This window comes from Neophocaena asiaeorientalis, unplaced genomic scaffold (genome assembly GCF_003031525.2).
Source record: "Neophocaena asiaeorientalis asiaeorientalis breed wild unplaced genomic scaffold, Neophocaena_asiaeorientalis_V1.1 scaffold16, whole genome shotgun sequence".
In the NCBI taxonomy this organism is placed as follows: domain Eukaryota; kingdom Metazoa; phylum Chordata; class Mammalia; order Artiodactyla; family Phocoenidae; genus Neophocaena; species Neophocaena asiaeorientalis.
The window spans coordinates 1,230,720-1,255,881 of NW_020175446.1; the positions used below are offsets into that span (position 1 = coordinate 1,230,720).

The 25,162-nt window shown below is 40.7% G+C and overlaps 1 protein-coding gene across 1 annotated transcript in view; it reads right to left on the reverse strand.

The window, feature by feature from the left end:
- The window catches only part of CSMD1 (CUB and Sushi multiple domains 1), a 1,745,896-nt gene that overhangs the window by 275,056 nt on the left and 1,445,678 nt on the right, over nucleotides 1-25,162 (reverse strand). Inside the window, exons 22-24 of the mRNA XM_024768064.1 lie at nucleotides 22,647-22,835; nucleotides 13,338-13,507; nucleotides 8,887-9,043 (exon numbers count right to left, since the gene is read on the reverse strand). Of these exons, the coding sequence (XP_024623832.1) occupies nucleotides 8,887-9,043; nucleotides 13,338-13,507; nucleotides 22,647-22,835 (516 nt within the window). The remainder of the gene's footprint in view (nucleotides 1-8,886; nucleotides 9,044-13,337; nucleotides 13,508-22,646; nucleotides 22,836-25,162) is intronic.

Sequence of the window (25,162 nt, forward strand, 5' to 3'; positions counted from 1 at the left end):
GGGAGGGGCCAAAAAAGTGGGAGGCCCGGGTATCGCAAAAAAAAAAAAAAAAAATTAAAAATTATCTTTTTTTTTCTTCACAGGTGACAGTTGCTATGTAGTACTTGATTCATGGGAGAAGTGTTCCGGTGATTTCCCCCAAACTAAAATAAATCTAACCTAGGTATAATAAAGTTAGAAGTACACAACTCATTTTTTTCTGGGAATAGACTTATTCACAAAATAACTGCCTATTATTTTATAACGCTTTTATAAAATTACCTACTAGTTAACTGTGGAAAAACAAATAATACTAATCACATTTTCCCAGCAGTTTTATCTGCTGAATTTAAGAACAATTTCTTGCTCCATAAACCTTTATTTACAAATTACACATTAATACTCTAGTATCACACAAGCAGACACCAGAGCAGCAAGATATATTTGCCACAATTTTCATCTTCATTGAAATGAAATAAAAATCTGTTGTGTGGACTCACGTGCAAGCCGGTTATTTTCTGGACCCTATTCCATACTTTCCCCTGATTTGTAGCACGACTTTAAATAAGTTTTAAAACTACTCATTGAACCAAACATTGTTTTGACATGACTTTCTAGAACATAAAGACTGAAAATGTGATAAATGCTATTCTTGGAATAACATGGTAGGTTTTATTAGATAAACAGCAATGCTTGCACATATTACAACCACGACTTTCTGAGAAATTAGTGTATGTCTTTGCTATTTATAAACCTGGATTCAAGAACTTGCTTTTATAACTGCCACCTAGCTTGTACAGAATTTCCAAAATCTAGTTGTCAAAAAAAAGCAGTTATGAAATGAACACATCATTGTGCACTTAAACCTCCTTCATAGTCGGGGAGGAAAAGGTACCAGAAGAATCTCTATCAGCAATAGGCAGATCTCACCACACACCAAAAAAAGTAATTATGTGAGGCGATGGTGGCATTAAATAAACCTTACGGTAATCATTTCACAATTTATACGTGTAGCAGATCATCGTGCTATACACCTAAAACTTATTATGTGCCATTTATGTTTCAGTAAAGCTGGGGAAAAAACCCCAAAGAAATATGGCGACTCCTGATGTAACTGGGTGGTGATGGGCGGGAGGAGGGACACCCTCAAAATTACATCCACCCACTTAGGATGTCAACCAAGCCCGTAGATAACTAGCTCTTGTTATCAAGCCATGGTTTCAAGGTCTTCCAATTTCAGCTTCTGACTTAACTCTATTCTTTACCGTCAGAAGCTCTGTTTCCCGTAATTGATGGCTCACCCTGCCCGTGTATACTTCATGCTTGCAATATTTGTGACTTGTTTTGAAGCACGAAGGTGACAGTGCTTAGTATTTCATTATTGGCCTTGAGGATATATTCATATCCAGAGTCGTTCGCTCATTTATAATAGCGTGTTTAATGCTGGTGTCATTTTAATTCTATCAGCATGTTAATAAAATCGAGATGACAGCTGCATAACTGTGGCTCTGGGCACTTATTTCCGCTTCCCAGAATATGTTGTGGGTGGTTCCAAATCAGTCAGTGCCAAATCACCCACCTCCGCCCCTTATCAGCTAGAGAAAACAGTGTGAACAGGGGGCGGGGATCCCTGAAGCTGGAAATGAGGGGCCATCCTGGGAAACGGATACATTCTTTTCTCCCAGATTCCAGTTGTAGGGGACTTGGAGGTTTCTCTAGTCTAGGGTGCTTATCTTAGATAATTCAGGGTTGGGTGCAGGGTGACCATTTCAAGACACTGAAGAATGGAAATTAACCAGCCATGAGAGATTTGGCTGTGGGGAAAGCGAAGTCCTAGTTTTCCTGTCCCCAAACAGAACACCATCATCTGCAAATTATGCAGCCCAGGCGCTGGGCAGGTCTCTGGACTCCAGGCTGTGTGCTTTGCTGTTCGCAGAGCTGCCTAGTGCAGCTGCGGAGGGCGTGCCCCGAGGCCCTGACTTTCCAGGATAAGCACTTCCCCTCCTTTGTAAACAATAATACGCACAAAGGGGCCTTATGGACCAGTGGCGCCTGTCCTTCAGGTCTGCATGCTCACCTCCAGCCTCTTAGTAGTTCTTTGAAACGTTCTTCCTCGTCTATCCCCTCAAGCTTCTTTTCCTTCAGCGTTTTAGAGATGTCCCTGACCGTGGGTTCCCCACTCTACAGTCTATATTATAAGAGTGTGAAACAGAAAAATGAGGCTTGCAATAGCCAGGGGGGTTAAGTCACCCCAGGAAAGCTAGCAGGCTGCCTCCTGAAGGATGACTTTGTAGGATCAGACACCTAGTTCTGTACCCAAAAGAGATTCATCTCATGGGGGACTCTAGTGACTTAAGCACAACGCCAGAATTCCAATTCCCTAATTGAAAACAATAAATGGATTCAGTCCATGTACTGGAATCCCTATGTCAACACAGATAAGTCACTCTCTTCCTACTGGCAGAGCCACACTGACACCCCAGTCACACTGAGAATATTGCCTGATAACTACAGAATCAGAGCAAGAGACTTTAGTTAAATAAAGCCAGTGGACCTGAAGGGAGGGCAGCCTAATTAGTCCACCTCCACCGCAGCACAGGCTTCCCAGGGGGATAAGACTCCAGCATCTACTTGCTTAGTCTTCTGTGCCAAATACATCTGGAGGGGTTACCAAAGAACTTCCATTTTTAAGGTCCATCTATCTGTTCTTCTGTGACTACTGACTACCCCACACCACCCTCCCAAGGCATCCCTCCTTTTTCTTTTTGTTTTTAAAAGATATTTAGTATTTCAATCTGACCACTCCATTTATAAGTAAAAGTAAGTCCATATTTCTGCTCTGTCCCATTATATGTGTTATTGTAAAAGTCAGCAAGTAGCTTTTCTCCTTTACTCTCAGGTCACTCGTGGGTGGCAAGAGCACAGACGGAGCTGTTTGGGGCTGTTATCATCCTCTCCTTTCGATCTCACACTTGCATTAATTTCATTCCTCCAATATTATTAATGGCTCTGCCTTAATGTTGACCAATACCCCTGATCAGCTTTCAGTGGCTTCCATAATCAGGTTCCCGCAGCTCATTTGTCTTCCTTTTTCTCCTCATCATGCATCTTCCACTCTATTCAGACTTTCATATTCATTATCTCATGAGTTCCAAGATCATACTCTACTCTCCGCATGCATCTTTACTCAAATCTGCCTCCTTCCAGGCAAATCTAGGTCAACTCAATTATCATTTGTTAAGTGACTATGGAGGTCATACAAAAGTGAGCAAGTTAAGATTACTCCTCTTGAAAACCTCACACTTCTGTTAGTAAAAACAAAGGATTAGAGACAAAATGCATGGGGTAGGGAGCATGGGAGAGGCAGGTGATTCTGCTCCAGAAATCTGGAGCAGAGCAGCCTTTATACAGAAACTGGCATTTAACTGCAATCTTAAGGGATGAGTCAAAGGCATCTAGCAGGAAGGAAAGAAAATTCTGGAGGCCTCTAGGGTGATTCCAGCTTTCAATGATCTCTCATTGCTCTGGAAAATTATATTTGCCATCATCACAAATAAATAAATATGTGTCATATATATTTCTAACTCTTGGGGTACTAGGATCACATACTGTCATCGAGGAGCTATAGTTTCTTTGGAGAAAAAGAGCAAACTCATATAAAAATGAAATGTATTAGGGGTCAAATACAATACATTAAGGGTCAGAATCAAAAGATTTTTATCTTTGCATCAACGTAGTGCATCAGGAGATGGATATGTTACGGTCACACATATCAGCTTGGGCCCTGAACTGATTTCTATGGCACCCCCTGCTGACCCATCCCATAGTTGAGAACATGAAGGTGCAGCCACATTTCCACGGACCAGTGTTTCACAAGTGCTGCACGTGACTACCCTAAGTCATTTATCTGTGGACGGGAACCGTGGCTTTTGCCTTCTCTGCTTCAATATAGTGCTAAGCATTCAGTACACAAATAATACACGGTACAATCATTGATCGAGCAGCACACAGACACACCGAGATGGCGCAGAGAAGGTGAATAGAGTTCTTTTACGACAACCCCAAACAGCAAGAACTTTTGTTCAGGTGTGACTGGTGTTTTGCTTGCTCCTCTCTACTTAAATCAGTAAGAGTGACAACCAGAAAGTCCTGTGGGAAACTGTTTCTGAAGAGTGACTGTTCTGGGAACATTCCTGTGGAACTCGAAAGGGGTCAGTATATTTTTTAAAGAATTCTGAATTCAACAGGGAATTTTTTTTTTAATTTCCAGAACTACTTTTCTGTAAAAATATTTGCTGAAATATTTAGAAGACATAGCAATCCACTGTCAATATGGTTTTCCTGATATTTAAGAGCTTTACAATCACTGGGATAACAAAAAAAAAAGAAAAGAAAGGCTTATGTTAAATAAGGTGAAACTCTTATTGGCCTGAGACAGCTCTGCAGAATCTTAGTGCTCCATGGAATACAGCTTGAATAACAATGATCCAATCTAAGCTTTTAATATTATAGATCAGACATCTGTGCGAGGTACAGAGGGGAATAAAAAATGAACACCCATTGTCCCTGATCTAAAAGAGCTTATGGGTTATGCTTCCACTTGACATAATTGTAGGCTCAGAAGACTATCATCTGTTATGAAAATGGACAAATCTGTAGTAAAAAGCAGTGTTTTCCAATGGAGGTAAACATTTCCAGTTGTATGTTGCTCTAACCTACTACTCAGAAATCAGCAGTTGCTTAATAAATGTTTACTAATATATTTATTCCTACTTGTCCCAAAGATGCCTGGCTTTTCTTCCTTGCCAATGCCTTTACATATATAAATATCAGTCAATAAATATGGAACTCATCAAAGTGGGATCATCTAAAATATTTGAAAATAAGGTCATCAACAGTTCTGGCCCTTGTTTAGAAGACCTGGATTGGCTCCCAGCTATAACACCCCATAGGTAAAAGCCTCAGCAAACCACTTACAGATTTGGAGACTGAGTTTCTAACTTACAAAGAAGAGTAAAAGGAGCTATTTACCAAGACCCAGAATTGCCAAGATGGTAAAATTAGAAGGTATTGGGTAGTACGCTCTAAATATTAGAGGATATACAAAATGATTTGTACTCATTTGAAAAACTTCAAGATGTTTATTAAGCTATATATTTACTCTGTTGACTTTTTCTAATCCACTTGTGTGTAGATTAATTACGGATTTGAAACATTTAAATATGAATGTTTCCTTCAGTAATGCAATTAACGAGCAAGAGGCAATTACAAAAGTCTTCTGAAGACAGTTGAAAGTGCCTTCAAATAGGCTTAAGCTTTAATAATTGGCTGAAAACATTTTACAGCCATTCAGTATTTCCAACCCATCTTTTAGAGATGAAGATTTGATTCAGGTATTCAACCACATTGTGGGAGCGTGGGATTTCTTAAACTTAATTACCGAGTGTTTAAACCTAAGAATTTAATGTGAAGTCAATAATATTTTGATTATAGCCATCAGCACCATCAGTGCTATATTACAAATATCTTTTTCCATCTGGCAGTGTGTTCCAGCTCCAGGACAATCCTGGAAACAAGACTTGCACCTGGGTAGCATCTGTGTTATTGTAGGTGGAGGAAAGAGGAAAAACAGGCAGAAAAGATAGTTACTCCCATCAAATTGATTATACTAAGAGCTAAATAACTGGAAACCGTCACCAACATTTCTTTCTTCTTCTTTTAGAAAGTCTGTGCTGCTATGTTATAAAAATAAAATCCATATAATTGGAAAGTGCCCATAAACAGATCCACAGCTTCAAGGTTTCTCAAAGTTACTCAGAGAAATGTGAGGAGCAGTAAAGGTCCTCACAGTCTGGAGGGCGCCATGGAGAAACAGTGACAACCACCACCACATGCTGTCTAGTAGGGGCTGAGAATAGCACATGGAAGCAACTCTTTTTTAAAAAAAAAAAAACCATCTTTATTGGAGTATAATTGCTTTACAGTGTTGTGCTAGTTTCTGCTGTATAACAAAGTGATTCAGCTCTATGTATACATATATCCCCATAGCTCCTCCCTCTTGCCTCTCCCTCCCACCCTCCCTATCCCACCCCTCTAGAGCTGATCTCCCTGTGCTATGCGGCTGCTTCCCACTAGCTATCTAGTTTACATTTGGTAGTATATATAAGTCCATGCCACTGTCTCACTTCATCCCAGCTTACCCTTCCCCCTGCCCGTGTCCTCTAGTCCATTCTCTGTGTCTGTGTCTTTATTCCTGTCCTGCCCCTAGGTTCATCAGAACATTTTTTTAAAAATTTTTTTAGATTCCATTTATATGTGTTAGCATACGGTATTTGTTTTTCTCTTTCTGACTTCACTCTGTATGACAGACTCTAGGTCCATCCACCTCACTACAAATAACTCAATTTTGTTTCTTTTTATGGCTGAGCAATATTCCATTGTATATATGTGGAAGCAACTCTTCTTGACGAGGGAAGGTGGGCATGATACACAAAGGAAGCTACAACCTCTAATTTCAATCCCATCACACGTTTTTAGGGTATATGGACTTTCTTCACTGCCATTTGGAAAATAAAGGGGACGTAAGAATTGTGGAAACAGTCCTGTAACCCCCATCTCACTGATAAATAAATAAAGCGACTATAAATTCCAGCAGGCTTGAATTTGCACTGCCATGAGAGGAGAGGAATGAGTGCTCACAAATCAAGAATTACTCTCCTTGAAAATCGTCAGAGGGAAAACAGGATGCGGTAACTACGGCTGAAAAAGTCCTGCAGTGTAACGTAGAAGTCTAACATGACACCTTTCCTAGGAAGTAGCTGTGAGCTTAGCAACCTCCACACTTGGGCGGCCCTGAGGATAAGGTCGTGAAGATGCACAGAGGAGAGAGGACAGCTCTCGGGCCAAGGTTTTAGCTCTTTGCTTACAAGCCATTGGAAGAAGCACGATTTGTCAGATAGGCCAAAGCAACAATGGAGGGGGACCCAGGTGTGCATCACAGGAAACTCAGAAAGGCGCCTAGAGCTTTCACACTGTCTTCCTTCTCATGTGCCCATGTTCCCTAACGCTGTAAGACCAGTATAAAAACTGGGAGGCGTGTGTTGACACATCCGAGTAATAAATTAAAAATTGATGAGCATTTGATGGAAAACCCACAGTAGAAGAAAAAGAGATCATGGCGGTTTACATTTTATCTGTAATCAAAGCAAACTGGTTTGACAAGAACTCTCTGAAACTTTTTTGAGCATGAAATTCTCTAAAGTAGAATTCTAGTAAACAGAAGTTGTAATTATAAATTTATTTGGTAATATAACTGCTAGTAATTTATTTGCACATGATATAATTAGTATGCTTTCAATTCAGTCTTTTAAATGGTTATATTCATGAAAGTGAAATGTGGGTTTTCTCATCCTGTCCATGGGACCATAATTCTATTTTTGTCAAAAGGATTATAATTCTTCAACTGTAATTTCACCTACCAAGGGGGATTTGAGGCAATTAATCCTCCTTTAAGGCACCTGGGTTAGCTTTATGTCTGGGATAGTTATTATATTTTTCAGGCCTTCATTTGTTTATCTGTCAAATAAAGGAATCAGTCTTGATAATCACTAATAGACTTTCATGCTCAAAAATCCGAAATTTTTAATTTCTTATGTCATGGTATTTGGTATCACAAAGATTTTTAATCATCGGGTTGGTGAAGGATTGGACTGTCTTGTATATTTTAAGCATTTTAGCTAATTTATTACTTAATTTTAATTAATAACCTATATCAAATAACTATATTTTTTACTTTATTTTTCTGGAACTAAAAATGTTGAAAATGACAGTTATCACACGTCCAACTTCTCTTTGTGAAAGAACAATTCCTTCTCCTCCTTTGTTTTACGCTCCTCTGTCTTCTTCACATTCATCTTTTTTTTTTAAAAAGGCATTTTCCATATTGATTTATATTAATCATATTAATGGAGGGGGCACTAAGAACACAGCTTAAAACTGTGAGCTACAGACCGAATCCTGGTTCCACTGACTCAGACAGCTGGTATCCTGGACACACACTCCAATTACTTGTGTTTAGTTTTCTCAGGAGGAAATGAGTTGTGATAAGAAAGCACTTACAACATAGGGTATACATACACACACACACACCCCTATATGTGTGCATGTGTGTATCTATATGTATAAATTATTATATTTTACACACATGTAATCTATTTTACATAATGTATGGAATCTAATATGTGTATGTATAGATAGATAGATATAATAGAAAAGTATTGATGTGTTCCAGGCATTCAAAGACTATTACTATTAATTATACCATTCATTTTAAATATTTCATATATTGTCTATGAATTTTTGTCAATGTGCATTAAATCACACAATAATTTTAACCCTAATATCTCTTTAAGTCAAGCATTTTTTTTTTTTTTTGCTGTATGCGGGCCTCTCACTGTTGTGGTCTCTCCCGTTGCAGAGCATAGGCTCCAGACGCGCAGGCTCAGTGGCCATGGCTCACGGGCCCAGCCGCTCCGCGGCATGTGGGATCTTCCCGGAGCGGGGCATGAACCCGTGTCCCCTGCATCGGCTGGTGGACTCTCAACCACTGCGCCACCTGGGAAGCCCAACCCTAATATCTCTTAAATGTCATAATATTTTCTTTTCAGGTACAGTCATGTTATGAAAATACTAATACTTCTAAATAAACACGTTTCAAACTCTTACTTCTGATAATGTGTTTAAATTTACTGCCCGCTCAACAGTGTACAGAATTAAACAGCAATCCAAAACACAGGACGGGGGCCAGGAAAAAAAATCGATATTTAAAATGTATCATATCAGCAAAGTAACAGATGTATCCTGAGAAAATGAAAGTAAAATGAAACGATTAAGTCGTATGGCACTTACTAGTATAGGTGAGCTGAAAACCCTGGTCAGTGTCAGACCCATTGGAGTTGAACTCCAGCCACAGGTGGTTGGAGGTGCTGTTCAGGATGAGCCCCGTCAGCTCATTTTTAGTGAAGGCCCCCAGCGGACGTGATGAACTATCTCTTCCATCGTAGACCTGAGGAGAATTCACAGCACGAATCCCCTTATCAATTAATTCTGTTTGTATATTAGCAATTTTAACAAGAAATCCAAATTTTCAAAGATATGATTTTATACAGTAATTTAAAAAGTGACACAGTTTATAGAAAGCTGAGTGGATGGAAGACACTGGCAAACAACCTTTTTTCTTTAAGTTTTATCTTTACCGTTAACATTAAAGACTAAAGATTCCATTTGTGCCCAGATCATTTCATCTGCATCAAGCTGAACATTCTCTCTGTGTTTATTTAAAATGAAATCATCATGTATTTGCATTTCCAGGTTGCATGGTCCACCTTTGTAAGCCTGGCACTTACAAAGGTTGGAAGGATGTGTCATAGTTCAGTGTGAATGTCTCCTCCTCCATCCAAATGTGTTACAAGTCGAGGTGCTGAAACCTTGTCATATTTTGTAGTCCCTGAGCCTGCAGTGACTTTAGTTTTGAATGTGTTGTAGGAAAGGAATCCTGTCGTGTCCGATATCAGAGAGAGAGGTCATCTTGCTCTGAAGCATTTTGCGACTGACTCCATTTTCCCAGGTGGTTGTACAGCCTGGGTGGATACCCCGAACATTTGGAAGGCAAGTGGACCGGGATTGGTTCTGAGCAGACATCACGGGTAAGGGACACGAAGTGATGACTTCCCAGGTGCACACTGGGAGTGCAGGGTTGCCAATCACATTCCCCCAGGGGAGACTGCGTCAGACAGTTTTAAGGTGTGGGCATTGGGGGGCGTCCCACAGTACACGTTCCTAATGCCAGAGCAAACAGCGTTCACGTTCCAGGAGAATTTAGTTTTGAGCCCCTCACACCCCCGCTAAGTGGTCAAGACTATAATGCTTCGTGGCAAAGGTTCATCCATTTGCCTCTTGAAACCATTCCAATGGTTCATGGCAAGGAACTGCTGGTATGGATAAGGGCTTTTTCGAAGAAAGAATGAAAATTTATCACATCACACTGGAGAACATCCAGTTCTTTTTGATAAAAGATATCTTATCTAAATAAAGCATATCAAAGCCCCTGGTAGCCTCCCCCATATCTGCCTATTTCTCTCACTTCTTTTCCTTCTCACACAGATTAATTCTTACTTTTCTTCTCCTGCTCTTCTCTAATGCATATGTAAACCATGAATGCTGCTTGACAGACTTACAAATTCATACTCCTAAATGGAGAAAACACATTTAGAAGAATTAATTTTATGGATCATTATTTGATTTCATTTTAATTAAATATGCATATGCTCGAGTAGGAAAATCAAATACCCTATAACTCCTCATGCAAGCTAGCAACAAGCTAGTGTAGGAAAAATCATTGTTTGGCCTAACATAGATTCATTTGATAGCGAGGTTGCTGGCACCCAGATTATAAAGAGCTTTAAAATCCAGAGCACGCTGGCTCAAAAATAAAGTGTCCAGGCCTCTCCAGCAAGGTCTTACGTTACTCCACATGTCGTGTAATTCTCTGTGATTCATAGAAATCCATGGAGATGAGGGAGCATTAAAGGAAATAAACACACACTTAGGCTCGGTCCTCAAAGCTCTGAAGCATCTTCCACTGTCACCTCCACTGGTCTTAGCTTGTCTGAGTGCTTCTCCAAGATTTAATAGCTCACATGGACAGCGTCTAGCTCCAGGATCCTCATAGCTAGACCACTAAAAATGAACCATTGCCACACTGAATTATTAAGCATCTCTGGAAGAGTAATTCTGTCTTATTTATCTGCATCACCAGCAGTTAGCACTGGGCTTGACAGCAGAAATCTCTGAACGGAAAAGTAACTGACTAGTGGGGATATTATGTTGTCAGCTCTCGCAAGGTGAAAATCTGGATTCATGCTTCTCATGTATCACAAATGACAACCCAGATAGTATTGGAAGGCAAAACACTTGATGTTTACTTCCAATTAAATTAGTAACAAGCGATTTTAGTTCAGCACAAAACCTCCTAGTTGTATATCCTCATCTACAAGCAGCTGGGATCAAAGTGTCCCTTTCAGTCATTAGGAAAAGGTTCCTTGGGTCATATGTTAATACAAGGCTATAACTATTTGCACTACAGACCCTCCTTGGAGCCTGGCACATAATAAATGCCATATGCTCTGAGTGGAATAGCCAAGAGAGCAGATAAGCACAGATTAGAAAACATCACAAGGAATCCTGGAATGACAATGCTGAAAGGACTGGGGAAATCATCCCCACTTTTACAGGAGTTATACCTGAGGGCTCCGTTTCCAGAACTAACCTCGCTTTCCATTACGTATCCCTATCATGACACTCTCCTTAGAGCTGTATTTCTCTTACACGGTGTTTCCACATGAAACAAGCAAGCATCACGTTTATGCGGGGGAGGGTGTGTACATAAACTCTGGTCTTTGTTAATGGATCACACTACGTGTGTGGGATTATGCTCAAAATTCAAGGTAGTCCCACTTGAAATGTTTTTAACCTTTTGATATTTATTAGCATACTCAATAAAAGGTATGTCTGCACAGCATCTAGGTTTTTCAGATGATTGACAGTTTCTCTGCAAGTAAAGGTGGTAAGCAAGATGTTTTTTGATTTTTTGTTATAATCAACAAGTTTAAACAGCACACAATCACAAATGAAAATGATTTGCTTCCTTCCATTCCAGTAATATGTATCAGTGTATATTTAATCCAGTGTCTCTAATCACTCGCCTGCACCAAAGTATGGTTAATTGTTCCATAAAAGTTTGCCTTAAAGGCTTACTGATGTCTAAATTTGAGGTTATCAAAGAATTCAGAAAACAGTTCTTTGATGCAAATTTAACTTTTTCAGATCAGTGAGGATGTACTAGTTTCATACCTGAAAATCACTTCTTAATTACAGCGACTCATACTGCCAGCATGAGCTTTCAAAAGACTATTACAATGAAAGAACAACTAGAATAAAACCTCTCTCCTAAATTATGACCTTGAAGCATAGTCAAAGGTGGACTTGGAGGAAGTGATGAGCACTTGAGTCTGGAAGCTTCTATTGACCTGTGCACATAACGGAACCTACCAGCGACCCCACTTTATCCACTGTGCAAACTGAGGACACACCTGGAGGGCACTAAGTTTCCCCTCTTAGCAGGCTCTTTGCATAGCTTCTTAATGCTCACAGCTTCAAGTGAGTCAAATCTACTGCGTCTGAGATGGAGCATTGTGTGTGTCCATGTAGATGTACATATGACTGAAAAACCCTAGAACTTTAGAAACGGGATGAGATGTGTCCCTCTCTTGCCATAAACAAGCCGTGTGGCCTGGACAAGTCGCTTACTTCCCAGTGGAACGAGCAGGTGGACGGGCTGGATGATGGCCAGTGTTGGTCTTGGTTGCTCAAAGCCACTCTCTTTCAAGGCCCTGAGGCTCGGGCTACAAGTGCCAACTACTCAGCCCCTAGAGCCAGGGAGGTCCCCAGGTTCCTGAAATAGTCACAGGAGAGGTGGAAACTATTTCAGAAGTCTTAGAAGTTTGGGGCCATTTGCAGTTGGAGCTCAAGGCAAGACCTGGATGCCCCTTGAATCCGTCCCCCTGCCTGTTTCCCTGAAGTCCATCTGGAATGTGAGTGGTGTGCTCCACCTGGAGCAGTTCCCCGAGGCTCTGATGCTTTGAGTCATCTACTGCACTGACCCTTGATGCTGGTCCCATGCCTAGCACACCTCGGAGTCCTGTGAACACAGCTCTGACTGGTTGAGTGAGATTCTGCCTCATCCTGGCTTGGCTTCTCCACATCAACCCTGCTTTGTGGTCCAGCAACAGTGGCAGGGCTTGAGTTTACTCTCACATCAAAATCCTTCTAGCTCTGAAGGATGCTCTGTCATGATCACATTTACAAATCAAGAGCAACTGTAGAAAGGGTTGGTCTGGGGATCCTGCAAGCTTTTTTTTACAATTATTAGTATGTGCTAGGAACAATACTAGAAATATGTATCTATATTATTTACTCCTCAGAACATCACAAAAAGGTAGGTACCATTGCATGCTTTTACATATAAGAAAAATAAGGCTTAAAAATGTTAAATAATATCCCTAAATTACACAACTAATAAATTTTAGATCCAGGATTATAGACTGAGGTATTTCAAAGTCCACATACACATGATACTATAGGCCACCTTCTCAAACCAGCTGGATAAACAAATTGGGAAAATATGTGTATATATAAAAATACGTTAATATATGTATATATCTACGTATATAGATGGATCAACATTATATTTATTCCTTGAGAAGGAAAGATGGAGTCCTATTAAAACAGATTTTTTTTACCTTTAGAATATCTCCTTCAAACAGCTGGAAGCTTCGTGCTCTGAGATGGATCCCCTTGCCAGCTTCTGTTTCAATTTTATAGATACACTCATGGTTATTATCATAATTTGATGGGAAATTTGGAGACAGTAATGTTCCTTCATTTCCTTTGACACTTGCTCCACATTCAGCTAAAATAAATAGGACATTAAAAAAAGAAAGAGGATTCAAAAGTGGAATTATTGATTTTAATAAATAAAAACTTTTAAATCATGACAACCCTCTTTTCTCTCAATGTATCTGCTAGCACTATATTGTTTTTATAGATTAGCGACTTCCTTCTACTGTTTTATCCACTGGACAGGAAAGATACCCCCATTCATCCTATTTTCAAGATTTTATTTCTCTTAATAGAATGCATCTTACTCTTAACTTACAAAGAATTCTAGAATAAAATAGGTATGCCCGAGCACTTTGGCTGTATCACTGGCAGTCACCTCTCTGTGCCCCATCTCTGCTTCATGAAGCATCCCCGCCAATTCCAATGTGCTGACTCGACAGTTATGTCCATGCAGTTTTCCCACGTTGGTGTTCTGTGGCCTCAACCTGGATGCATTTAAAGGGGATTCTAGCCGTGGACCAAACCACTGAGTCCCCTGCTACTGTCTCACAGCACTGAGCCCATCTGCCTGTCTTGGGATGGAAGCCCTTTCGGCGGCAGAAAATACGTTCTTCTCCCCTTGACGAAAGGAGAGGGCAATTCACCTCTACATCCAAATTTGCATAAAGAACTTTAATCAGAGTAAAAATGAAAATAAATATAGCTCCCCACTTTCTGCCAACTTGGAGAAAGTCACCTAAACTCTCAGCACCTGTTTCCTCACCTATGAAAGTGAGAGTTAGGCTAACTCCTAAAATTCTATTCGTCCAAAACAATCATAAAATAATAAAATTGCTCTGTGTATGTGTGTGTTTGCATATGTATGATGTGTGTGCATCTGTGTATGCATGTGCGTGTGTATCTCTGTGTGTATGCCTGTGTGTGTCTGTGTGACAAGAGCGCTCCATGTGATTCGGCATGAGATAACTTATTGGCCACACTATGTGAAAAGCACAGTGATTTTTAAAATTTCAACAAAGTAAGTCTGAGTGTGAAGAATAATGATCAACTTGGAAACTGAAAATCAGTAAAATGCCTACATGTAACGGGGGTGAGAGAAAGGGGGACAGTCTAAGGGGGCTGCTTGAGGTATCACACAACTGGCAGATGTCCTGTGCACGCCCGTTTTCATAATTCCAAGTCTCTGACATCCCCGTCTTCTCTGACAATCACTGAAATCAGCTGCACCGCGAGCCTTCCCTGGCCTGAGTGACGGAAGGAATAAGCTGGAGATTCAGGATCAGCTCATGATGACTTGCGCCCTTGAATCTCATGATGTCCCCACGTAGAAGGGTCGGGGAGAAAATCAGGGAGAGAAACACAGGAGAACTTGGCTCACCTGCCCCTGATCTTTCCCCATAAGGACCTGAAGGAGGGTTTCATGGGAAACAGTGTTGAGAAAGAAGCACAGGGAAGTGGTGACCCCAAAACATGGCAATGGGATTTTATAAGAATAACTTTAAAATTATAGCTATAGTTACTATTATTACATATTCATATATTTGTGTAATTTTAATACTTTTTAAGAAACATTTTTATGGTGAGAAAGGCAAGTGGTGTGTCTCTCAGGCTGTGTTTGGACTTTCATTTTTGCTCAGGCTGGGACGTGGATGTCCTTTCACGTCAAGAATCTGGCGATTCTCAGCAATTCTGAGACTGACGATGTACGGCTTCACCTCTTAAATTCAACAAGCATTTTGGGCAAGTAATCTCTTTGAGAAATGGTAATCATTCATGGGCTTCATTGCATATTCTTATACCATTCTTCTTTCCTGAAGAAACGGCGATTTTTAACATAAAAGCCAAAATAAGTGAAAAGAACACTGAAACAGCAAAGCAGAAGGTCCCCCTGTGGCTGCTCTGTGGGTCAAACAGCAAGGGGTTCAAACTCGTTAAAGATATTGGACGTGAAGAGAATAAAAGAAGAAACTCATAGAATTCTGATACCCAGAATATGGAACCTATCACAAGCACTAAGAATTTTTATTTAGAATTGAATTGGACAGTGATCAATAAAGGAAATCATTCAAAAATCAAATTTATGTCCTTTTATCTATTACTTTGTAAGTTTGAAAAAACATCTCTTGCAATTGAAGACGTAATAAATACTGATAGAGTGGCAACGAGACCATTTTTAGTCTAAGGGGTACTTTGGAAGGGATACTTTTTATGGCTACTGTAACTGGTTGTGTGGGTTTGGGTTTACTGCATATATGACTGCGTGAGATCCATCGTGCACTGTGTTCACTGAACATCCACTGTGAGGTGTGGGCAGCCTTGCCTCAAACATGCTTTGAGGTGGGCAGGAGGTAAAAGGGCTAATAAGGGCCCTGGGCCCCCCTCTGGCCATCAGGAGATGAGTGGTCTTCTTTCTTGACTGAATGAGGTCAAGGGGCCGGAGGGAGGGTTGAAGGACACCCGGGGTAATTAGCTCAATACAGTGCTGAGTCCACACACCTTGAACCCAGAATGTGGCATGAGAGCTTTGCCACTCTGGGGTAACTGTGAAAACTGCCTGCAAGAAGTCCCTGTGTGTCTTCAGGGGGCTGTCCCATGAGGAAGGCAAAGCCAAGGAGACCCACTCCGATGGGCTCCAGCCCTGTGATCCTGGGAAGGGCGTGCTTTCCCCTTCCTGAGGCAGGGGAGCCTACACCTCTCTCTCTGTTGTCTGGAGGCTCTGCTCCTACGTCCGGCAGGTGTGTTCTCTTGTTCTTCTTATGGATGGAATTCCTTTCTTTGGGTCTTCACACCACTTTGTTTCTATTCCCTTCTTCTCCTTGACAGACTTGCCACACAGAGAATTTTCCAGGCTCAGGAGTATCTTTTTAAATGTAGACTTAGTCTATCACAATAAGGCTGATGTGTAAATGGTATATGTCACACATTTTTCTAAGTTCTTCAGTTACATTAAATCATTTAACCCTCACAATAACCTTATGTGATGAGGTAATAAACCCCGTTTCACAGATAAGGAAACTGAAGCACAGACTAGCTCAAAAGTCGTTTTTCCCAAGGTCACACCACTAGTACAGACTCATTATTGATTTGATATAACGTCTAAGTGCTTAGCTTAGGAAAAGAATTGTGGACTTTTAAAAAATGCTAATTAATGATGGATATACTTTATAGTTAAAAGTTCATAATATTATTCATAATTATTGGTAATGAAACTAGCAGAGCAAAATTTTGTTGTAGAAGACAGTATACTTTTAAAGATTTTACCCAGATAGGATAAAAGTTAAGTTACCAATTAACTGAGGTTATATTTGTTTTCACATTAGCATTTAGGATATTAACCATTTATTTCTCATAATACAACAAAAAGGTAGGACTAGAAAGAAGGCTTTAGCATTTAGGTAGCCAGGGAGAAAAAATTTATCAAATCTAAAGATGTAATTTTACATGTCTTTTTGTGAAGATTTGGATTCTGGGATTTTTTTCTAAAGCAGATATATAATAAGTGGTGCTGATTAAGTGCAAGTCTACACTACATCGAAGTAATGAGTGTGGGAGATTAACTGGCCGGTCGTAACCAGTAATTCTTGGCAGAGGAACAAGGCCATTGCTGTAACTGGTAGAAAGACGCGGAAAAGGGCCAGCCGCCTCACCAGCACGTCTCCGCTCACTTTATACTCGCCTCTTGAACACAAAACCTCCACTAGCGTCAGGGCAACTAGTGCTCATAACCTGAGATGCAAGTAAAGTTCCTAAGTGAATAAGCAATAACAATTTACTCATGATACATCTGTGAGTGAACCTAAACATACATGGCACGTGCACTTAGAAGTGGAAGGTCAGAATTCATTATTCTAGAGTGTACAGTACAGGACTTAAAAGATAGTATTTATTCAAATTTTTCTCCAAGAATATGAAATTGCTTGTAGAGTATACAAACCTGGTATACAAACATCAATTTAAAAAGCCTATTTTACTATAGTGTTTTATTTAATATAGACATATAATATGCATTATTACTATTTGATTTATATCTATATCACTTTATATTCTTCAAAGATTTTCATGTAGATCATCATGTAATTACTTTTATTTTTTTTAATTGTTACTTTCCTCGGTTTTAGGCAGTTATTTGTGTTTGACACTATTCCGATGAACATGGGTGGCTGCTGCTGGAGTTGTTTTCTGATTTTATGTGAAGACCAATAAGAAAATATGACCTTTTACAGGCTGAACGTGATCAGCCATTTGGTCTTGAGGGTCTTGGTTCATTCTGACTTGGTTCCATAGCAGGCTGGCAACATCAAAGGTCTGGTGAGAAATGCGGGTCGGGGACCTGGAGCTATGGCACATGGCAAAGTCTCAGGTGTGAGACACGTGGGTGCTCAGGTGGCCTTACGGACGCGACAAAGCAGGGGAACATTTGAGAGGACTTCGGGGATCTGGCTGTAAAGAGAGACTGAACCAGATGGCAGTGGGTGTATGGGTGTCACTGAACCAGGATCCCTGGAGGGTTTGGAGCACAGAGGTGTCCTGATAAACATCTGTTTGGAAAAGAGGAGATGCACTAAAAGAAAACAGTGAATCCTAAACACTTTAAAGGAAAACACAGTGTTGTAGTGTGAAAATGGACATGTCAACAAATTCTAGAATTCCCAGTCCAGAGGAACACACTGGAAGATCATCAAACAAGTAACTGTAGAGCCTATAAAATGTACTAACACTTTGCCCAGCTGGGTACAGCCATCTGTTTTTCTTTTGGTCTATTTGTCACTTGCACAGAGTGCATTTTTATAACTATTATATCATTGAATAAATATAACAATTCCATGAGGTCAGTATCAACACTAAATCCATTTTACCGATGAAGAAACTGAGATAGTGTTAGGTTAATAATTAACTTGCTCAAGATCACATGGAGGGGGGCGTTGGTGGAGCTGTGATCTGAACTCCAGCTGGTCTGGTAATAACCACATTATGTTTGTCAATATACAATAGTGATAATTAATTACATTTATAGATGTTAAGTAACCCACGAGGAACATGTATGAATGTATGACTCCAAAAGAGTAGGAACATGAGGCTGTTGTGGGAAACACACCTTCCGAACGTCTTAATCCAATGTCTCACAGAATGTCCTGCCGTGGAACAGGAATGCCTGCATTGGGATCCTGTTTCTGAGGCAGGCCACTGACTTAAATTTATTTCGAATTAAATCAACTAGTGCACAAAGACGAATGCAACACATTTCCAAATGCAAGAATTGAAACGTGTCAAGAAGACTGAGGAAGGTGCACTAAAGCCTGAGACGCTGTCCCACAGGAGATAACTAAGTGAAATACAACAAATGGTAAAAAGCAGATGCTCAGAAAATTACAAAATGTAAATCATCAGAATTTCAGAAATTCTTTGAACTTGATTTCAGACATCCACTGCAAATCTCCATTCCTAGAGCAATTAAATGGATCAATTTTCAGTTCTTCCCATAATCCATTTAAAGTGATTTTAAGATGAGTGAATATAATTTCCCTTAAAATGAATCATTTGCTCTTTTTTATAAAGAACCTCCTGAAACTGTAATTAAAACTGAATTGTCATTGAGAGTTTTGTAATGGAACTAAACTTATTAAAATTAAATGAACAAAATAGAAAGGAGTCAATTGATTTTTCAGTTAATTCTTCTGTACAAAAGCATCAACCCATGAGATGGTCTTAGCAGCTCTGGGTGATGTAACAGAACACAGACAAGAGGCCTAAAGAATAACATTTAGGGCTTCCCTTGGTGGCGCAGTGGTTGAGAGTCCGCCTGCCAACGCAGGGGACGCGGGTTCGTGCCCCGGTCCGGGAAGATCCCACATGCCGCGGAGCGGCTGGGCCCGTGAGCCATGGCCGCTGAGCCTGCGCGTCCGGAGCCTGTGCTCCGCAACGGGAGAGGCCACAACAGTGAGAGGCCCGCGTACCGCAAAAAAAAAAAAAAAAAAAAAAGAATAACATTTATTTCTCACAGCTCTGGAAGCTGGAAGTCCACATCCATAGCACTAACCATATTATTTGTAAGCAATAATAAATATTCAATATCAATAAATATTTTACTGGGGATATTAATTTACTATTTGATAGTAACACAGTAGATGAAAATCTATACTCTCTCAATCTGCCTACTCATCATGCTAATCTGGATTCCAATTCTGTTGCTGAAGAACTCACCCCCCTAAATACTACCGAGGCTTTGCAATGCCCCTCATCTCACAGGGCCGCTTCTCAGCCCAGGTGCTCACTGGAACTTCTATTTACCACCAGATGTTCATTAGAAAAAGGGAAAGGAGCATTCTCATAATCCACTTGGCACTCCTCCAGGGTCACCTGTGATCTTTGGATTGGATTTGCAACTTTGGTCTAGGGATAGATTATTCTTATTTCTATGGTTTTACAGGAAGAAGGACAGACACAGCGTCCTAATGAATCAAACTTTGAGATCAAGATAGGAGCTTCCAAGAGAAATAATGTTTATTTGTTTGACAAACATGTATTGAATAAGGCACAGAGCTGGATTTAGGGCTAAGGCAACCTCCACTGTAAGGAAAGGTCAGCCTAACGGGAGAGACAGAAATAGGAAGACAAGTTTACTGGAGTACAGTGGTTATCCTGGAGGGTCCCTCTCCAGCCGGTGGGTAAGCAGGTAAAAAGAGTTTACATGGGAGGTGAGTTCCAAAATGAGAAAGTCAGCCTGGCAGAAAAGGGGGTGCACGTTGTAAATGAGGGAGCAGTGTAGGGAGAGGCTTGAGCATAAGAGAGAACCAGGGCAGTTTCAGGTCGAGTGAGCTGGGCAAGACGTCGGAGAGTCTGGCCAGTGAATAAGGGGCCTGCATCCCCGGCAAGTGGAGGGTTTGTTCTGCACATTATGGGAGCTGATTCATGGGTTCTGTTAAGGGGGATGAATCTGTGAGGTTCTGAATTCGGACAGATCACTCTGGGGGCTGCGGCAACAGTGGTTGGCGCTGTCCTGGAGGTGGGAAGCATCTTTGGGATGTGAAGCTTTGCAAGGCTGTGAAGCTTTGCAAGGATGTGAAGCCTTTGCAAGGCTGGGCAGAGAGGATGGGCGGGGAGCCTCCCTGGAGAGCTGGGGAGAGGCAGAATCTTCAGAACTAGCAACTAATCCGATGTGGAGAATGAGAGAAAGGGAGAAATGAGAACTCCCAGGTGCCACGTGGGTCACCTGGTGGATTTTAGTGCCTTACTAACATGTTTATTTAAAGGTCTCTTGTGGCCAGATGGGCTGGAAGGAAAGTCAGGAAGCAGTAGGTAAAATACAAGAGGTGAAATAAAAGAGGTGAAATACAGAACAGCCCCGCCAGGCCATTCTCTCAGTGCAAAGCAAGGCTGAAAGGCCTGATTTTAGGTGCCCTGTGTTGGAATCTTGCTGGCTGTGTGCCGGTGGGCAAAGGCCTTAAGTTCTTTGTGCCTCAGTGTTCCCATCTGTAGAATGGAACTGACAATAATAGTGCTTACTTCATAGAGGTGTCTGGGGGATTAAATAAGATAACACATGCAGAGACCTCAGAGCAGTGCTGGTCTAGAATCAGTGCTCAATAAACATTATTTCAACCCCAGTTACTCCTCATTTTATACTTTAGGCAACAGTGTAAAACCCCAAATAACAAGATTAAGAGTGTAAAGATAATGAGTCTAGACAAAATAATAGAATAATGCAAATGGAATATTATAATCAATAGACAATGTTACATATGTGGATTAAGGCTTTGACTTCATTCAGTTGGGAGTTTTTTTCCCCCAGATTTTAAACTATCTTGCTCAGTAATTTCCAATTTGGGGCATATGGATTCTAGGCAACTCTGGGAACATCTAGGATCATCTAGAAAATATTGTATCTTTTTTTCTTGAGATAGTGTTCAAAATTGGCATCCAAATCTCAAATAAAAATCATAACTAAAAAAAAAAAAGTGAGAACTACTGTTTTAGGAGAAAACCACATCATAGAAAGATCAGATATGTGCCCTGGCAAGAGATAAAGATGATCTGATTCATGTTCACTTGTGTAATTTTTCTATAATGAAGTCCTCACTGTCCTACTATCTATGGCACACTACAACACAAAAAGACAGTATATTAACTTTTGAACCACATAATATTCCTAAATAACTGAAGAGATTCTGTGCATTAGAAAAATCTGGTTTACTAAGTTAACAGCTTAGCATTTTTATGGGTTATGAAATCTTATTTTCACAACTTTCCCACCTGCCTCTAGTTTATCAGCTGGTAAGATCACAGGTGCCTCAAGGACTCAGACGGCTCACAATTAAGGGGGTCCATGGTTCATCACTAGACAAATGTCATAATGCTACATTAGCCAGTTTCTGTGACTTTAAAGGACAGCTTGTACGCCCTTTACATGCTGAGCAACGTGGCCAAGTGACAGTTACCAGATATTGCCTCTGGGGCTGATGACCAGACGCTCTAGACCTGCGGCCAAGATTCCATACTTAAACTGAGCCACCACGATTTGAGGAACTCCCTACAGCAGCACAGGTTCAGATTAACAATAAATACACCCCACTGAATGGGCATCTTAATTCCATCTTAGCACAGTGCCTAGTTTCAAGTACCTAAATAAAGATTCCTATTACTCTCTGGAATGACCTCTTGAATTCTTCAAGAACACTGTGAAAAAGCTAATTCAGCATTAAAATGTCTACAACGCCCACTTTGCGAGAGTATGCACGATCATCTAATCACAGTTAAAGTGTAAAAAAACAACAAAACGAGTATTTTAAATTGTCCCCATCATTATACCAGGTGATACCACTGCTTTTAAGCAACAGAATTGTCAAAGGTTGTGTTAATACAGCATGGCTTCTAGCTTTTATTTTGTCTTTTGTCCCAGGTATAGTGTGTGTGTGTGTTTGTGTGTGTGTGTGTGTGTGTGTGTATATATATATATTTTTTTTCTTCTCCATAAATATGCTTGACACATGCTTCAGTTTCACTCCTCTTCAGCCAGGGTTTCTTGGGGCTGAAAGGGGCTGGCTTCACCGATGAGGTAACCACAGCCCAGAGAGGCCCCTCCTCCGCTTCCCCGGGGAGCGGAGCGCCCGCCCAGTGCCGGCCTCCTGTCCTCCCTTGCCGGCAGGTTCCTTCACGCTGACCGCACCGCCCTGCCCCCCGGGGGAATGAAATGAAAGCACGTGACCACCTACCCACACACCTTGGCAGAGATGCGCTCCATACACGACGACCCCCGCCCAGGCACGTGAGCTTGGTTGCGCCTTCTAAGCGATAACCTGGGAAGCACGAAAACGTCAGAGAGTCTCCAACTCCGAAGTGAAAACCGATTCTCCTGCTGAAGGCAGGGACGCCAGGATCGTCACAAGGCTCGAGGTCATATTCTGAGACATGAAGAGACAGAGTGCACTCGTGGGAACCCGGCTAAATACTCAAAAATTATTTAGCAAGAATAAAAAGGTGCTATTACTTAAAAAATAAACATATATATATATTTCCCTCCCCCAGGCTCTGCTGTAACTGTCATACGGATTGTCTTCCTTTGTACTGTGAGTTTTCTGACAAATGGAATATAGTATTTTTAAAAATAAATGTATAACATTATAATAACATGATCCACTCAAAACTGTCACTTTAACAGTATGAAATTATTTTAGTGATACGCCTAATTGCTAAAATCAGTTACTGTCCTCTTAAAGGTGCTTTGGATAAACAAGACCCAACGGAGAACAAACTAAAAGCAGTATCACAGGGTTTTTTCACAGGGCGGAAAGATTATCATAACCAATTTCACCCCTAAAATACACCTCAGTATGGAATAGCAAAACCTTTGCCCGTCTATTTTTCAATTTATAAACTATGTTTTATTGATGCGTAATGAAAAATATTCTGGATCCTGCTAGAAATTTCTGTAAACTACCCAGGAAGAAAGTGCTAAATTTAGTTAAAAAGAAAAAAAAGAATAATGTCTGGTGTATTGCTGCATTTGGGGATTAAATGTCCAAAATAACAGTACTAATAACAGCATTTTGTATTTGTCTCATTCTTTAGTACCAACTCTTTCAAATCTCTATATATGGGTACAACTGCACTCTGGTTGTCATGGGTCTCATGGGCCATCATTCAGTGTGTTGTTGATCCTTCTTGCTGTGTTCTCAGCATGTAATGCCCAGTGTTTAGTCAAACAGGATCAAACAGTGGACCACCATTAGGGGTTTGAATGGTGGAAAGAGCTTCAAAGAGGTTAAAGCGTCAATTAAAGGATAAGCATTATTGCAATGAGTGGGAGACGAAAGTTTTTCCTATGGTGGTGGGGAAACTGTGCTAGTTCATCTGAAAAGATATTCCCTTTGCTTTCTGATTTCCAACTACTATCTTTCAAGTTCTGACTCTAAAGTGTGGATTCTGTATTCTCAAGGAACGTACTAAATCCAAACCATCATCTCCCCCAATATTTCTCAATTTTAATCCATCTTTTCTATTCCCATCATCCACAAGTTTCATCACTGGCATCCCAACCCCGTGTGAAGAGGAAATCTCTGCTCCAGTTTTTCCCTCATCTCACCCAACTTATTAGTCAACATCTGAGCTCCACGCTTTCTACATTGTCTTTATCCTGTTTTTCATTTAGGTAAAAACTCTATTCTGGATCCCTAACATATTCAAACTACTCTCACCACTCTGGAGATATACTCATTAATTTGACCTATTTTTAGTATGACCCAGCAAGGAAAAAAAAAAGGTAATATCATTCAATTCAACTCAACAAATGTTTATTTGTCATACCAAAACATAATGGTAGACTTTCTAGGAAATAGTAAAATAAAGCTGTCACAATCCAGGGAACTTTATCTTCATCTGACAGAAGTCATTCTCCTCCTAATAGACTATATACTTTCAACTCGAATCACATCTTTGCTGTCATTTCTTTAAAAGCAATTGAAAACTCTTGCCAAATAAGAGAACAGTTTGCTATTATTTGTGCTAGATCTATTGTATTATAGAGAAAAACACTGTAATCGTATGGTTCTTTGTGTATATTTTTATTTCATATTTTGACTGATGTCCTCTGAAAAATACCTACTGAAATAGGAAGCCTGATCCAACACCGTGAGATTAGAGGTGTGGATTAGTTCCACCCTCCCACACAAGGTTACATAAAGGTCCTCTTGTGTCAATTGTCACTTATGGGCTATTACACAGTGTGTATTTGCACAGCATACGTTTCCAGTTAGGCATCCAGCAGAAGAAAAATGTATTGCCCTCAGGATTCCAAGTTCCCTGACTCAAAGATTTTGTTCTTAGAACTTACTCTATTTTTCTTTATCAATTCTCTAGTCTCATTCCCATGAGCACACAGACATGTGTCCCAGGGCCCGTTATAAGAATGCAACACAGCAATCCACCGAATAAAAACCACTCTCATGACCTCACGACGACCACAGCCGCCATGCCTGGTGGGGCACCTCCGGCACCAGCTCCTCAGAGGCGCTCCAAGTTCTATTTCCACGGCACCTCTTCCCGGTCCCTCTCCACCCACCAGCGGGCTCGCTTCCAGACCAGAGCCACCGCGGCCTCCCCCTGTGAGCCCGCTCACCAAGCCTTGCCTCCTCCTACTTACACAGTGGAAGCCCTCTTCCTCCTTGGAGGGTTATCCCTTCTCTCCTCCTAGCTCAGGGTCCCACCTTCTCAGTCCATGATTTGAATAGTC